The sequence below is a fragment of the Phocoena phocoena genome, chromosome 18 (genome assembly GCF_963924675.1).
Source record: "Phocoena phocoena chromosome 18, mPhoPho1.1, whole genome shotgun sequence".
In the NCBI taxonomy this organism is placed as follows: Eukaryota; Metazoa; Chordata; class Mammalia; order Artiodactyla; family Phocoenidae; genus Phocoena; species Phocoena phocoena.
Window position 1 is genome coordinate 8,258,504 of NC_089236.1, and position 17,301 is coordinate 8,275,804.

The 17,301-nt window shown below is 41.3% G+C and overlaps 1 protein-coding gene across 1 annotated transcript in view; it reads left to right on the plus strand.

Annotated features, from left to right (window-relative positions):
* The window catches only part of RXFP2 (relaxin family peptide receptor 2), a 62,788-nt gene extending 52,958 nt beyond the window's left edge, over positions 1-9,830 (plus strand). The window contains exons 17-18 of the mRNA XM_065895905.1: positions 5,127-5,345; positions 8,582-9,830. Of these exons, the coding sequence (XP_065751977.1) occupies positions 5,127-5,345; positions 8,582-8,781 (419 nt within the window). The 3' untranslated portion in view covers positions 8,782-9,830. The remainder of the gene's footprint in view (positions 1-5,126; positions 5,346-8,581) is intronic.
* Positions 9,831-17,301: the final 7,471 nt, after the last annotated feature.

Below are 17,301 nucleotides of genomic sequence, written 5' to 3' on the forward strand. Positions count from 1 at the left end.
CAGTTGTTACTTCTCCTTTTCCATTTCTAATTCTATTGATTTGAGTCTTCTCCCTTTTTTTCTTGATGAGTCTGGCTAATGGTTTATCAATTTTGTTTATCTTCTCAAAGAACCAGCTTTTAGTTTTACTGATCCTTGCTATCGTTTCCTTCATTTCTTTTTCATTTATTTCTGATCTGATCTTTATGATTTCTTTCCTTCTGCTAACGTTGGGGGTTTTTTTGTTCTTCTTTCTCTAATTGCTTTAGGTGTAAGGTTAGGTTTTTTATTTGAGATGTTTCTTGTTTCTTAAGGTAGGATTGTATTGCTATAAACTTCCCTCTTAGAACTGCTTCTGCTGCATCCCAAAGGTTTTGGGTGGTCCTGTTTTCATTGTAATTTGTTTCTAGGTATTTTTTGACTTCCTCTTTGATTTCTTCAGTGGTATCTTGGTTATTTAGTAGTGTATTGTTTAGCCTCCATGTGTTTGTATTTTTTAACAGATTTTTTCCTGTAATTGATATCTAGTCTCATAGCGTTGTGGTCAGAAAAGATACTTGGTACGATTTCAATTTTCTTAAATTTACCAAGGCTTGATTTGTGACACAAGATATGATCTCTCCTGGAGAATGTTCCATGAGCACTTGAGAAGAAGGTGTATTCTCTTGTTTTTGGATGGAATGTCCTATAAATATCAATTAAGTCCATCTTTTCTAATGTATCATTTAAAGCTTGTGTTTCCTTATTTATATTCATTTTGGATGATCTGTCCATTTGTTAAAGTGGGGTGTTAAAGTCCCCTACTATGAATGTGTTACTGTTGATTTCCCCTTTTATGGCTGTTAGTATTTGCCTTATGTATTGAGGTGCTCCTATTCTGGGTGCATAAATATTTACAATTGTTATATCTTCTTCTTGGATCGATCCCCTGATCATTAGGTAGTGTCCTTCTTTGTCTCTTGTAATACTCTTTATTTTAAAGTCTATTTTGTGTGATATGAGAATTGCTACTCCAGCTTTCTTCTGATTTCCATTTGCATGGAATATCTTTTTCCATCCCCTCACTTTCAGTCTCTATGTGTCCTAGGTCTGAAGCGGGTCTCTTGTAGACAGCATATATATGGCTCTTGTTTTTGTATCCATTCAGCTAGTCTGTGTCTTTTCATGGGAGCATTTAATCCATTTACATTTAAGGTAATTATCAATATGTATGTTCCTATTACCATTTTCTTAATTGTTTGGGGTTTGTTATTGTAGGTCGTTTCCTTCTCCTGTGGTTCCTGCCTAGAGAAGTACCTTTAGCATTTGTTGTAAAGCTGGTTTGGTGGTGCTGAATTCTCTTAGCTTTTGCTTGTCTGTAAAGGTTTTAATTTCTCCATCAAATCTGAATGAGATCCTTGCTGGGTAGAGTAATGCTGGGTGTAGGGTTTTCTCCTTCCTCACTTTAAATGTGTCCTGCCAGTCCCTTCTGGCTTGCAGAGTTTCTGCTGAAAGATCAGCTGTTAACCTTATGGGGATTCCCTTGTGTGTTATTTGTTGTTTTTCCCTTGCTGCTTTTAATATTTTTTCTTTGTATTTAATTTTTGATAGTTTGATTAATATGTGTCTTGGCGTTTCTCCTTGGATTTATCCTGTATGGGACTCTCTGTGCTTCCTGGACTTGATTAACTATTTCCTTTCCCATATTAGGGAAATTTTCAACTATAATCTCTTCAGATATTTTCTCAGTACCTTTCTTTTTCTCTTCTTCTTCTGGGACCCCTGTAATTCGAATGTTGGTGCATTTAATGTTGTCCCAGAGAGCTCTGAGACTGTCCTCAATTCTTTTCATTCTTTTTTCTTTATTCTGCTCTGCAGTAGTTATTTCCACTGTTTTATCTTCCAGGTCCATTATCCATTCTTCTGCCTCAGTTATTCTGCTATTGATCCCTTCTAGAGAATTTTAAATTTCATTTATTGTGTTGTTCATCATTGTCTGTTTGTTCTTTAGTTCTTCTAGGTCCTTTTTAAATGTTTCTTGTATTTTCTCTATTCTATTTCCAAGGTTTTGGATCATCTTTACTATCATCACTCTGAATTCTTTTTCAGGTAGACTGCCTATTTCCTCTTCATTTGTTAGGTCTGGTGGGTTTTTGCCTTGCTCCTTCACCTGCTGTGTGTTTTTCTGTCTTCTCATTTTGCTTAACTTACTGTGTTTGGGATCTCCTTTTCACAGGCTGCAGGTTCATAGTTCCCATTGTTTTTGGTGTCTGTCCCCAGTGGCTAAGGTTGGTTCAGTGGGTTGTGTAGGCTTTCTGGTGGAGGGGACTTGTGCCTGTGTTCTGGTGGATGAGGCTGGATCTTGTCTTTCTGGTGGGCAGGTCCATGTCTGGTGGTGTGTTTTGGGGTGTGTGTGGCCTTATTATGATTTTAGGCAGCCTCTCTGCTAATGGGTGGGGTTGTGTTCCTGTCTTGCTAGTTGTTTGACATCGGGTGTCCAGCACTGTAGCTTGCTGGTCGTTGAGTGAAGCTGGGTCTTCGCATTGAGATGGAGATCTCTGGGAGATTTTTCACCGTTATATTACCTGGAGCTGGGAGCTCTCTTGTGGACCAGTGTCCTGAACTTGGCTCTCCCACCTCAGAGGCACAGCCCTGACGCCTGGCTGGAGCACCAAGAGCCCGTCCTCCACACGGCTCAGAATAAAAGGGAGAAAAAATAGAAAGCAATAGAGAAAGAAGATAAAATAAAGTAAAATAATATAAAATAAAGTTATTAAAAGAAAAAATAATTATTGAGAAAGAAAAATTCTTAAGTAATAAAAAGAAAACACACACACAAAAAAAGGACAGAGAGAACCCTAGGACAAACAGTAAAAGCAAAGCTATAAAGACAGAATCACACACAGAAGCATACACATACCCACTCACAAAAAGAGAAAAAGGAAAAAATATATATATCTTTGCTCCCAAAGTCCACCTCCTCAATTTGGGATGATTCGTTGTCTATTCAGGTATTCCACAGATGCAGGTATATCAAGTTGACTGTGGAGCTTTAATCCGCTGCTCCTGACGCTGCTGGAAGAGATTTCCCTTTCTCTTCTTTGTTCACACAGCCCCCAGGGGCTCAGGTTTGGATTTGGCCCCGCCTCTGCGTGTAGGTCACCTGAGGGCATCTGTTCCCCCCGCGCAGACGGGACGGGGTTAAAGGAGCAGCTGATTCGGGGGCTCTGGCTCACTCAGGCCGGGGGGGATGGAGGGGTACAGATGCAGGGCGAGCCTGCGGCGACAGAGGCCGGCATGACGTTGCACCAGCCTCAGGCGCACCGTGCGTTCTCCCGGGGAAGTTGTCCCTGGGTCACGGGACCCTGGCAGTGGCGGGCTGCACAGGCTCACCGGAGGGGAGTTGTGGACAGTGACCTGTGCTTGCACACATGATTCTTGGTGGCTGCAGCAGCAGCCTTAGTGTCTCATGCCCGTCTCTGGGGTCTGCGCTGAAGCCGCGGCTCGCTCCCGTCTCTGGAGCTCGTTTAGGCGGCGCTCTGAATCCCGTCTCCTCGCGCACCCCGACACAATGGCCTCTTGCCTCTTCGGCAGGTCCAGACTTTGCCCCAGACTCCCTCCCAGCTGGTGCACTAGCCCCCTTCAGGCTGTGTTCACACCGCCAACCCCAGTCCTCTCCCTGCGCTCCGACCGAAGCTGAGCCTCCGCTCGCAGCCCCGCCCGCCCTGGTGGGTGAGCAGACAAGCCTCTCGGGCTGGTGAGTGCCGGTCTGCACCGATCCTCTGTGCGGGAATCTCTCCGCTTTGCCCCCCGCACCCCTCTTGCTGTGCTCTCCTCCGCGGCTCCGAAGCTTCCCCCCTCTGCCTCCCGCAGTCTCCGCCCCTGAAGGGGCTTCCTAGTGTGTGGAAACCTTTCCTCCTTCACAGCTCCCTCCCACTGGTGCAGGTCCCGTCCCTATTCTTTTGTCTCTGTTTTTTCCTTTTTCTTTTGCCCTACCCAGGTACGTGGGGGAGTTTCGTGCCTTTTGGGAGGTCTGAGGTCTTCTGCCAGCGTTCAGTAGGTGTTCTGTAGGAGTTGGTCCACGTGTAGATGTATTTCGGCTGTATCTGTGGGGAGGAAGGTGATCTCCGCATCTTACTCTTCAGCCATCTTGAAGCTCCTCCCTTATTTTATTCTTAACTAAACTTTCTGACAATAGGCCTGAGATAAATTAATTTTGTGAAATTCTATTTATATGAATATATAATGAGGTTCCATGGAATATGAAATCTTTTGGATAAAAACAATGGGACACCTTGAATTTGTAGATTTTTTCCCTAGACTTCACCAGTCTTACATACAGTCTAATCAGAAGAACATTTTTTAAATAACTTTGAAATTATATGGGAATTTTATGTTCACTATAAGGAATAAGATGATCAGTTTTAGGATTTTTATGATAGCAAGAATATAACAGAGCAACAAAGAAGTCAGCATTATATGATAATGATAAGTGAGAATCTTCTGAACATATTTGACCCTAAAAGAGTAATTTATATAGTTGAATTTTTAATTTTTCTGTTATTCCTTGTTTTTCTAAAACAAGTCTCAAAGGTTCTGAATTTTAGTTTAGATTACTGTGGGCAATCTGAAGAAAAAATAAAAATGTATTTTAGTCCTATGTATTATTTTTTTAAGACCAAAAAACATAAAAAATAATGTTTCTGAGGCTATTGTCTTCTTGATATTCCAAGGATATCTTATTCATATTTATAAGTTAAAGGAATAGGGGCATATTGATTTCTTGAGCTGTGCATGTGATTACAGTAATCCCTTAAGGTTTGAATTTGCAGAGAACTAAAAATGAAATAGCTGTTTTCCTGCTTTAAAAAAGCTAAAATTTACCTCATGATATACGTAGATCTGAATTTCAAAGTCTACAATTCTTGGAAAAGTGTTTATGTATTTAAAATATCTTTTTGATCTGGCAAACCCAGTTTTTTTAACTTGTTCCAGTTTATAGCCTTGGATTCAGGGTTTTAGCTGATATACCACTGGGCTTATAACAAGAATGCTTCCTGGAAGTACAGGGGAGGGGAAGAGGCACCATATTGAACATCTGAGTAACACAGTATTTCTACTGTTGATTTATACACCTGAGATGTTAAGAGGTGTGCTTTTCCCAACAGGTGTGAATTCGCTGGCTTTTCTCACCATTGTGTTTTCCTATACTATTATGTTCTGTTCCATTCAAAAAACTGCCTTGCAGACTTCAGAAGTGAGGAATAACACTGGAAGAGAGGCGGCTGTCGCAAACCGTTTCTTTTTTATAGTGTTCTCTGATGCCATCTGCTGGATTCCTGTATTTGTAATTACAATCCTTTCCCTCTTCCGGGTGGAAATACCAGGTCAGTCCCTTCTGTTGTTCCCAAGTACGTTGTGCTTTCTTATGCCCTTTGTTTGACGAGGCGAGAATACAGTCCGTCACATATAGTAAGTTCTCCATAAATACCTACAACTTGAATACAAAGGTTTAGGATTTCCTAAGTGTTTTATAATCAGTATTCTAAGATAGGAACCGAGTAATGGTGCAACCCAGACAAGAATCACAAAAACACCGGAGACAGAGGAAAACTAAGTCTTAGTGTCTTGCTTCCACTTGAGCTGCATAGTGGTGCTTCACGAAGAGTACCTAAAACAAAACAAAATATACATGTCCAGGTTTCACCCTGGGCCTCTGAATTTAGCCTATAGGGGCCAAGGCGTCTACGTAGGCGTTTTGTGATTCTAAGGTGCACACCCCTGGGTAAGAACCACCAGCCTGTTTCATGGCCCTAGCCATGTGGTTGTCACACTGTGCCCTGTGGAGGTCTAATGTTCCCGAAAGTGCCTATCTAAAAGGCCACACCCCTACTTCAACCAGAGAAAATCACCTTTCATTAGTTAGGATTTTGCTTGAAGGCCTTTCTGGGACCTAGAAATTATAGCCATCCTAGGGTCCACCCAGGGCTTTTGCCCAACCCTCAGGGAAACAAACTTTGGGATCATCTTCAACTCACTTTTTCAGCCTATTGCAAATCTATTTGGAGTGTTCCTCCGGGGCAGGAATTGTCTTCTTCATCTTGGTAGAAGATGTTTTCAGGATTTCTACCAGAGGAACATCTTTAACAGTCATCTTATTTTATTCTTAACTAAACTTTCTGACAATAGGCCTAAGATAAATCGATTTTGTGAAATTCTATTTGTATGACTTTATAATGAGATTCCATGGAATATGAAATCTTTTGGATAAAAACAAGAGAAGTGTCGAGCATGGGGTTGACACATCGGAAGCCCTTATAAAAGAGTGATGAATGTACAAATAACAAACACCTGCAACTATTTATGTCCCTCTGCCTTGCCAAATGCCTCACTGCAAAATGACACACAACATTTGCAGCATTCCCTTAACCTATGAGCTTAGTCTCACAACAAGGTTTTCTGATAGCAGGGATAGTGATCATAATTCTTGCAGAGACGCTAAGACATTTTAGATCATGATATGGAACTAGAACAGGAAAAAAAATCATGAAAATGTTATTGGGCCGCACATTGGTCTTTCTCTACATTTTATAGTTCAGTCCTTTGAGGTCTGTCTTGAATACCTCAGTGCACCTAGGAGAGAAGTCTTTACCACACTTGACTAAGCCCCTCCTCGTTTGCCCAACTCCCCATGGTATTGTAAAAATTGCTACGTTCATGGACCTAAATGCCCCCTGTCCCCACCCTCCAAGAACTCTGGGGTCTGCTCCATCATGGTAGGTCACTGAGAGTACATGGGGTCAGCCCCAAAGATAAGCTGGCTTCAGCCCTCCCATCTCAGGACTTACCTGCTAACCTTACATCAGTGAGTCATCCTGAGACGAACAGAAGTCTCATTCCTGATCACAACCTCCTTTGGGGACACAACAGACAAAAAACAACTGACTGTTTTTCTTCAGTCACAAACTGTTCATATCTAATTTTTTTTAAATTAAGGACAGATAATATAGTAATATCATTTAATAAATCTAAGGTATGCTACATACAAACGTATTTCTTCCGTATTCTTTCCAGTTAAAAAGAAATAAGGAAAAGAAAGAGAAGATGGGGTGGAAAAGAGGAAAGGCAAACATAGAAAAAGGAGAAGGGAGAGGTCAAAGGGAAGGAGGAAAGGGCAGATAAAGTCAGAGAAGAAGTGGAAAAGTAAACGGGAGGAGGAACAGACGGGATGTAGGGAACAGAGCAGGGCTAAGAGAAGAACAAGCAACAGTGTCTGAAGGATAAGAAATTTACAGGATGGGGAGGGGAGGAGGGGGTCACAGAGGAGAGGGGGAGAGGAAGGATGCTAGGCTTATGTCCAGCTCTCACCTGAGATGGCAGTTCTCAGACTTTTGAAGATGGGGGAGGAGACAGCAGAGTGTGGTGGGACTGGAGAACCCCAGGTTCTGAAAATGTGCTGAAAATGGTTGTCTGCAGAGCCGGCCCAGCTCACTGACTTCAGTCATATAAGTTATCGTCAGCCCCTTTCACAGATAAGGCAGTTGAGGTCTGGGGAGCTTGGGGGATTTGCCCACAGTCACACAGCTAAGAAGTGTGTAACCCCGGGAGCAGGCTCTGTTTAAGGGAGAAAATAGATTTCATCCTAACCAAGCAGCTGATGTACCGTCGGCCCTCCGTAGCCCTGCGTTCCAAGTCCATGCCTTCAACCAACTGCAGACGGAAAATATTGGAAACAAATGTCCAGAGAGTTCCAAAAAGCAAAACTTTAATTTGCCTTGTGCTGGCAAATATTTATGTAGCATTTGCATTGTATTTACAACTCTTTACATGGCTGTACATTGTATTAGGTGAAGTAATCTAGAGCTGATGTAAAGTATACGGGGGGGATGTGCATATGTTATATGCAAATACTATGCCATTTTATTGAACGGACTTGAGAACCTGTGGATTTCGGTGTCTGTGGAGCTCCTGGAACCACTTCCATGGTGGATACTGAGGGACAGCTGAATTCAGAAAGGACACTGCCATCCTAAATTTCTCCTCACTTTTTCTGGCATATTTCCCTTAATATTCTATTAGCCTTTGTAAACCCTCACACAGAAGGAATTCGTTGAGTTTGGAGATATATTCTTTTTTGCTCTTCAAATCTTCTGACTGCACTCTGAATATAGCAGCGGGGATATGAGGGCGGGGCAGGAAGACCTTCAGGACTGAAATTCAGACCAAGGTCAGAGCTGACTCTGGACCAGAACCTTCTAGTTCTGGACACTGTCCTATTGATTATGAATTCTTTCCTCATTTTCTTATTTTTCTATAAGAAAGGGCAATAAAAACAAGAAAAATACGTTATGTATCCATTTATAGTGTATGAAGTGTTTTCACATATCTCCTCCCATGTTGTTTCGTAACAACGTGCGAAGTCGTTTCTGAAACTCAGAAAAGTCGGTGGTAGGACCTTGAATTCGTAGCTCCCGTGCTCTTCCAACAGAGAGCTTTTCCATGAGGTGAGAGAGGACGTAAATGAGCCAGGTAGCCGTCTCAAAAGTAGCTTTGACTATAAAATGTTATGTGTCTTGTGTCTATGAAAACCTCAGCTTTCTTTCACACTTCGTTTCCTTCTCAGAAACAATCACTTCCTGGGTCGTCATTTTTTTCCTCCCAGTAAACAGTGCCTTGAACCCAATCCTCTACACTCTCACAACCAGCTTTTTCAAAGACAAGTCGAAACAGCTGCTACACAAACATCAGAGGAAATCGATTTTCAGAACCAAAAAAAAAGTTTGTCTACATCCATCGTGTGGGCCGATGACCCCTCTTCACTGAAACTTGGGGTTTTGAACAAAATAGACCTCAAGGAGAATATAGTGAAGCCAGCTTCCTAGTACTGGTTTTGGAGCACTGGACTTTCAATGGACTACCTAAAAAAGCACAGCATTTGGAAGATGACACCTGCAGTCCTTTTCATCTTTACCAACAGCGAACCTTTCTGCACAGACCGCACGGCAGGGTGATGTCAGGCACTGCATTCCGGCGGCAGCTGTACTGTTTATCAGCTGGGCTGAGAACTGTACCTGAGAGTTCTCCTCACCGATGTGCCTGAAATGCACAAGTGAATCCATAAATAGTAGGCTGATAAGCAGTTGTTCTCTAGCTCGTCAACGCGGCCAACCTACCCGCGGATGCCCACACGTTGGCGCTGCATGGTCTGGTTTTAAATTGAATTGTGCTGTCCATAAAATAAAAACAGTCACGACATCTAACGCTAGCGTGGCGGAAATAGCATAAGCCTAACATCTCTCTCCTTGCTTTTTCAACGTCAAATGAAATCATCAGCGTCCTGCTGAACTGATAGCAAAGGATTTCCGAGATGTCCACCCACCTCCAGTCCTGCCCTGTGGAGGCCCGCGGATTAGCGGCTCTGAAAGCAGAACTTCATACGAGGTTCGAAGTCGAACATGTGACCAGAGAGGCACGCTGACCATGTGCCTAGTACCATTCACCTTTTCAGCTTGTATTTAATGTGAGAAGAACTGAGCTCTCAAAATATTTTTCTTAAGGTTGCCCATGCCATAAAGGAAAATTGGGCACTCCAACTGCCAAAAACTACATTTTAATATGTTTTAAAGTATAATTTCTTAAGAGCAGTATCCCTATTGCCGGCAAGTTCTGCCATCATAGAACACACAGGTAAGAACTGTTAAGTGGGATTTAAGAACACTGGACTCAGATCAATTCCTATTGTTTTTAACCAAAAGGCTGGTAAGTTCGGATTTGTTTTTTGAAAATGAAAAGTAGTTGTGAAGTCCTGGGCATGTTTTTATATGGAAAGTTTATATGTCAAAAAAAAAAAGAATCAGGTAAATAAAATTATATTTTGCATTTATCTATACATTATTTTAAATTCAATAAAGACCACAGGTAGGGCTTATTGACTGTTACCCATGTTTTTCTTGGTAGAGAATATACCTAGGAAACAAACACAGCACCGCAGTTAACAAGACACCTCTTTACACTTTTCTTTCTCTTCCACCCTCTTCCAAAGCATGAAGCAGTAACTTAATTTCTTTACTCTTCACTTCATTCTGAGTTCCTTTAATGAGATGAAATGTAAGCAGCTGACTAAGAACTCCACATCACCTCCTACTGCATATTAAATGAGATGCCCTTTTATCCAGTAGCATCCAGGAAAGAAAGAATCCCAGAGTTTCTGCATCACAGCTGTGTCGGTAATTTACCTGTCAGTATCTAATATTGACTAAAACCATCATGGGAGTTCCTTTATTTTGATCAAGTGAGATATTTCTTACATCAGGGAAATCTTTTCACTCGTATTCTAGAAATAATGTCCCTACCCATTGACTAGGCCACCCTTTTGCCTTATAGTTTCAAGATTTCCTCCATCTTATCTTCTCACTATGATTCGTTGCTTCCCAACTTGTCTATTTTTTAAAATGTCCTTTGCCGGTCCTTGAACATCACGATTTATTTCTAATATATTTTCCAACATCAAAAGCATAAATAAGGAATAGACGCTGAGCGTAGGGTATCTCAATCTTAGCACAAATGTGTCTCCCAGTTTCCCATTCTCGAGCCTCAGGCATGGGCCGGGAAGCGAGGATCTGGGAACTGTGTTTGTGAATATCTGCACTCTTACTGTTGAGCTTTGGACATGAGGAGAAGCACAAGGTCAGATGCACCAGGGAATTTGGCAGCATATTTCACGGAAAAATGGAGGCTCTGTCTTGGTCAGCAGAATGATAAATGGTATAAAATTGAATTCTAATAGCTTAGTGATTTACAATCTTATTCTATACTGCTATATAAATAGAGAACCATCAGAAATACGTTTGATTTTAGCTAATGATAGTGTTTTATCTGGGCTGAGTGAAGTCTTTTGTGTTGGGTCAGACTTGTTTTCTAAACCCAGTATTTCTATGTGGTTGTGAAAATACCACCTCTGTTCATGAGCCATTTTCCATGACAAGGTAAACATCAATTAAATGTCACTCCAGAATTTAAGGGGCCACAGACTGTGCCATCTCTGAGTAGGAGAGGGTGAGGGCAAATTACCTGATACCACATCCGATTATGCCTCTGTGTATAACGTATCTTGTCTTGAAAAGAAAAAGATATTCTAAAAAATCAATATGGAACCTCAGACATCAGTGCAAAGAGAGGCTTTGTGGTTTATCTGTACTAGACATAGCCAAGCTTTTCTAGTTTATGCCAATCACAGTTGCTGAAATAGCTTTTTTTTTTTTTCTTTTTCCCCCCCGGTACGCGGGCCTCTCACTGCTGTGGCCTCTCCCGCTGCGGAGCACAGGCTCCGGACGCGCAGGCTCAGCGGCCATGGCTCACGGGCCCAGCCGCTCCGCGGCATGTGGGATCTTCCCGGACTGGGGCACGAACCCGTGTTCCCTGTATCAGCAGGTGGACTCTGAACCACTGTGCCACCAGGGAAGCCCTGAAATAGCTTCTTGATGGTCAGGTGCTTTAAGTGATATTAGGCATATCTGAGCTTTTGTATAAATAGTAGTATCACCTTCCCCCAATCCCATATTGCACCCCAATTCTGAGGCTTCATCTACCTGGTCCCTATAAAAGCAAGGAGCCACAGAAGCAGACCCATCTCCCCAGTGTTTGTCTCCTAAGGATGACTCGGTTGCCAGATCAAATTAGCATTTGGTGATTTGCTACCTATCTACTCATGCCACATTTTCAAGATTTTATCTCACCCCAGGTGATTCTTCACTCTGCTTTACCATCCTCAAGTTCATAAGCAGTGCAGAAATCCAGAGAATGCACATGTTAGAGATGAGAAATGGTAAAGACTTCACATCAATCATATCCACCCTATCGTTTGACAAATACTCCAAGGGAGTCTGAAGGAAATGTATCTGCCAAAATTAACAAGAAATACACGTAAGACATATTGCCTTTTAGTTTTTGCAGTATAACGTAAACGGGCATATGGTTCTGTTTAATAAATAAACTTAGGCAACTTTACTCAAGAAACAAAACATTGAAGATAAGTATTTGTGTTTTATTTCCTTATTCTGGTAGATAAGAGAGAATGATTACAAAGATCTCTCTCTGTGTATCTAGTTATATATTTATCTGTTTATGTATGTTTCTGTTTATATGTCAGTTGTCTGACATCTTGTTTATGAAAGACAGAAGATGTATATTTAATAATGATAATGTTTATCTCTGACCAGGAAAATGAAATGAAATTAGATGATTCTCCTTTTAAATGGCTTTTCAGTGGGAGATCTCAAAGTCCTTGAGAAATGCTTCCCAAAGCCCTGAAAGCTAGTTGAAAGCTAGTACTCCATGTATTTCATTACACTGGTCTTCAGGATATTTCTCTACATGACACGTACGGAAGAACCAAATTACAAACGAAGAAATAGCGACAAAAAGGCCAAGTGACAAAATTGCAGATCCAGAGCGGGGATCTTCTGCTGTCTGAACAGCCTGGTCCCAGTCCATAGTGACACCTCCTACCCCCAGGACCTGAAGAAACTCATAACAGTTTTGAGTTACAAACTCGTAACTACTTTATACAGAAGAAATTATTTCTGGACTGTCTGGGAGCTAGTAAAACGTTCACTTGTTTAGTGATTCTCTGACTTCATAGTGCGAGGGTGTCTGATTCAGTATAGGTTTTGTAATGAAAGCCGTATACTTTCTTGCTAAGACCACACACATTTAATACAAGGAAATACACTGTCAAAAGTGAGGGTGCTGGTGACGTAGTTCAAGGTCAGCCATCAACTACTTCCAAGACCTCTGACAAATATCTTTAAATCCCTATCATTCTCTATAACTGACTTTCCTTAAGATTATATCACATAAACTGACGTCTTGGCCCGTTTCTGGGAAGATCTATTATATGGATTAAAACACTTGCTGAAGGTTGATATGGATTAAAAATGCAAAAGTTTACATAAAGTTCAAAGATCATTCAATTCTCAATTTCCCTTTTCTCAGGAAGAATCAATGCACAGAGCCACCAATGTTCAGAAATCCACCCCTTTCAGTGGATTTCCTTCCAGGAGGCTTCTATTCTGGAAAAAATACTGAAGCAAAGCCTCAGACATTGAAGCTTTTCTAGGACACAGGCACTTACAACAATACAGCAGTAAGTACAACTTAAAAATTAGGTGGCCTATTGCTAGCAAAATCCAGGAATGCAGAGATCAGGATAATTAACAAGCAAACATCTTAACTACAAATCAGACTGATCTCTTCACATAAGTGTAAAAATAGGTCTACTATCACCATTCTCCTCTTAAACAGACATAGATGCACAGGGATGTCCAGCACTTATGACTGGGTATACTCCTGGGAAAAATGTTGTTAGGATAAAGAGACAATGACATACCTGATTTCCCCGTGGAACCAGCATAGAACATATGGTTCTTGACCCAGGATTCAGTTCCACCTCCAACTTTGCACCATCACCTGTAAACTCCCTCCCCGTGTAACCAGCCTCTCCCTCCCTCTGCTGGCTCTTTCTCCTCAGCTCACAATGCTACAATTCTCACCGCAAAGAAGACAGTCCCACCATCCTGCACCCTCCTTTAGCATCTGTCTTATTCTCACCTTCTCTTTATAGCTAAACATTTTGAAAGAATAGTACATTCTTGGTCATCAGCATCTCACCTCCCATGACTTCTCAACCACTGACCTCCACCCTCACCACTGCACTGAGCTGCTCTCATGAAGATCGAACCACTGTGTTGTACACATGAAACTAATGTAATGTTATGTCAATTACACTTCAATAAAAATAAATAACTTTTTTTCATTGAAGTATAGATGATTTACAATGTTTCAGGTGTACAAGAGTCTCTGGCTCTTCCATCACTTCCTGTTCAGGAAGACGCATCAGGCCACAGGAGGGTGAGAGCGGAGGAGGGGTAGTAGAATCTGCCTTCTCCAGCAGCTACTGAAGAGGCCAGGGCATGTAATCTGAAAGTGCACGGTGATTTACTCCGCTCTGAATGAACTTTGTCCATAGTTCAGTAGAGAGAGAAGAGAGAAGGGGGCCAACAGATCCATTTCCACTTGTCCTGCTCCAGGGAACTGTTCCTAGGAATATGTTCCCCTAAAGCCTATCCAGAGACACCTCATGTGGCCAAGTGGGTCCACCTGCCCAGCTGCTCGTCTTGGCTTGTTCTGAAGCTGTGGCATTTGCACAAACCTTGCATTTGCTCCCTGTCCTTCTCTGCCTCACATTCTGCTTCTGTCAGCCTCACTGCTCTAGGATTGGCTTCCTCATAAAGCACTAGCTCTTAAACCTTGCCTCAGGCTCTGATCTTTCTAGGGGATCCAGGCTAAGACATCCCACAAACCAGCAATTCAACTTGCAGGTGTTCACCCTAGAGAAATCGAAGCACATGGGCACAAAGAGATGAATGCAAAGATGTTCAGTGCTACAATGTTTGTTCAATATTTGTATTAGCACAAAAGCAGAGGCAATCTAACTGTCCTGCAGTAGGAGAATGGGTAAACTATGGCTTACTAATTAAAACAATCCATTATCATACAACAGTTAAAGTGATCTCATGTATCAAAGTAGAGAAGTGTCAAGAACGTAATATTGAGTGAAACAAAGTTATAAAATATGGAGTACACTATATCATTTACACAAAATTTTAAAACACAAAACAATATATCCCTTATATATCTTATCCATGGGAATGATATTCTGCAATTTTAAGAAAGGATTTACCTCTGGGAAAGAGAAAAAAATTTTAATCTGTCTTTAACAATTGTTCTAAAAAAGAAAAAAAAGACCTAAAGCAAATATCACTAATGTGATTATCTGTTTAATTTTGCCAGTGTATATATTGTTATCAGTTATATTGGGTTGGCCAAAAAGTTTGTTCAGGTTTTCCATAGCATTTTATGGAAAACCCGAACGAACTTTTTGGCCAACCCAATATTAGTTCATAAACTTTTTTGTGGTTCCACCATCTTTTAGAATTAAAATTTAAATGACTCAAGCCCTCATCCTGCATATCATAACGTTAGAATGTCCAAAAGTCTCTTCAGGCGAGGTTTCTTTGAATTTTCAGGGGATTTACAATTGGCTAAATCGGTTTCTGTTCTGTGAGCACTTTCCTTCTCCCCTGATCCCCAGCTCTGGGCCTCCTCTAGCCTCAACTGTCTGGACCATGGGCCTCAGTCCTCCCTCGATATGCTGCTGCCACCAACACACTCACAGAGCAGAGGGATACTGGAGGGAGGGCTGTGTTATCCCTCAACTCCGTGTACCATTAACAGACTTACAGTTGAGGGTAATGAAGACAGATTACAGTTCAGTTAAAAATAAAAAAAAAAAGAACACAAAACTTAAATTAAATGTGTTCTAAAAGCTCATTCAGTCATTTCCCTCTCTACATTTAGGCCCATGCTGTCTCCATCTTCTGGGGCTTTTCTGTTACACACACACACACACACACACACACACACACACACACACCCCTTCTCCCTACCCTGACTGCCAGCCGTTCTATCCCACAAATTCTGTTAATCCCTTCTTCAGAATAGTTTTGTTTTTCACCCCTGCCCCAAACTGACTTTCAAGCCTACCCTTGCTTATTCCAAAATAGGAATCCACATCGTTAAACAACAGGCCTTCTATTTAGGATCTCTGCCCTTTGGCTGCACAAAACAGAAGGAAAAGCTTTGAAATTACAGGCTTTCCTTTCGCATGAACAAATTTTATGAAAGATAGCTTCCCCCTGCAAGTCTTTCTCAAAACAGAAGGAAAACAGTGTGAAAATTCACTTTACGTCCGTTCAGAATAAATCTGCAAGGGTGGGGAATCTCCCCCAACGCCCCACCACAGTTTACCCAACTCAGCGCCCCTACACATATATACAAGTGCTAAAAGCCCTGAAATCTAGGTCTGTTTAGTATAGGGGCAAATAATTCCGTACACCTTAGTTGATACTGAAGAAACATCTGCATTATGATCCAGTATTAGAATTACTGTCCATAAGGATGATGCCTTAGATGTGCATAGCCTTCCACAGTTTACAAGGAACTTTTATATAGAACACAATCTGTAAAGAAATACGTAAGGAGACGCAAATAATTTTTAGCAGAACTGAAACTAAAATCCAGTTCTCTCGACACAATAAAATTCTTTCCACTCTACCAAGCTGCATCTAAACTTATGTCACCTAGAAAAGATTAGATTAGTATGAGTACTATAGAAAGGATAAGGTGAAAAGAAATCTAAAAGATTTCAGAAGAATTCATTTCAAAGTTTAACCTTTGGTGGACAAATGGTTGTCCAGAACAGTGCCTAATGCATAGTAGGTGCTCAAGAATTTGTTGAATGAATGAATGAAATGTGTATGTCCCTGGCTGCCTGAAATCACTATTTAGTTATCCAGAATAACCCAAGGGTTTTAGATGTTTGAAATGGTGATATCCAGGATGGAGGGAGATGTGTTTATATGTATGGAGATATATATATATCTCCAGAAATTCCCCATCTCTATTACTCTCTTCCTTGCCTACATCCTTTGTCTTCAAAGCCACATTAGAAAGTATAGATCATTAATATATAAGAAAACATACCCAGGGGTATAAAAACCATACCTAGAAGAAGACACTGAGATTCAGATAAGATTTTTTCACAACTTTATTACCTACTGAATAGAGTACCCTTTGTGTAATCTTTGGTGAAATCAGACTTTCTTAAAGGAGAGAGCATATGTGACTTCCTTCCTTCTTCCTGGTGCTGAGGGTGAATGTGGCCGTGCAGAGCGCAGAGGTAAAGTAAAACCCTTGACTTTGATTCACAAGAAGGGGAAAATTTGCTCAGAGAATGGGACACATCAGAGAACAGACCTCGGTCCCACTCTTGCCCAGTGGCTGAGCAAACAGCAGAGTTTTATTTGGCAGAATTTGCTTCAGAGAGTTAAGAGAAGAGAGAAGGGATCCAAAGAGGAAGAGTGAGGGTCGGGTTTTAAACCCCTGTACAAATAGTGCAGTCAGGTTGAAGCACCCTGGAGAATTTAGAACACTAGCCAAAATGGAATCAATATCTATCTAGCAAAAATGCCAGAATGTTATTAAGTCACCTGCAAAGCATATGAAGGAGAGAAAAGGGGTCTCTTTCTGCACCAAAAGACAGCAATCCCTGAATAGGTTCGTGGTCTATCACCATGAGAAGCTTAAAGAACACCGCCGAATAATGAACTTGTATGATTGTATTGAATAAAAAATTTGCTAAAGGATTCAAACATCTTGTGATAAGTGAACGTGAATCAAAAGGAACTCAATGCAATTATGAATCAGCAGATATTGAGGATTCAA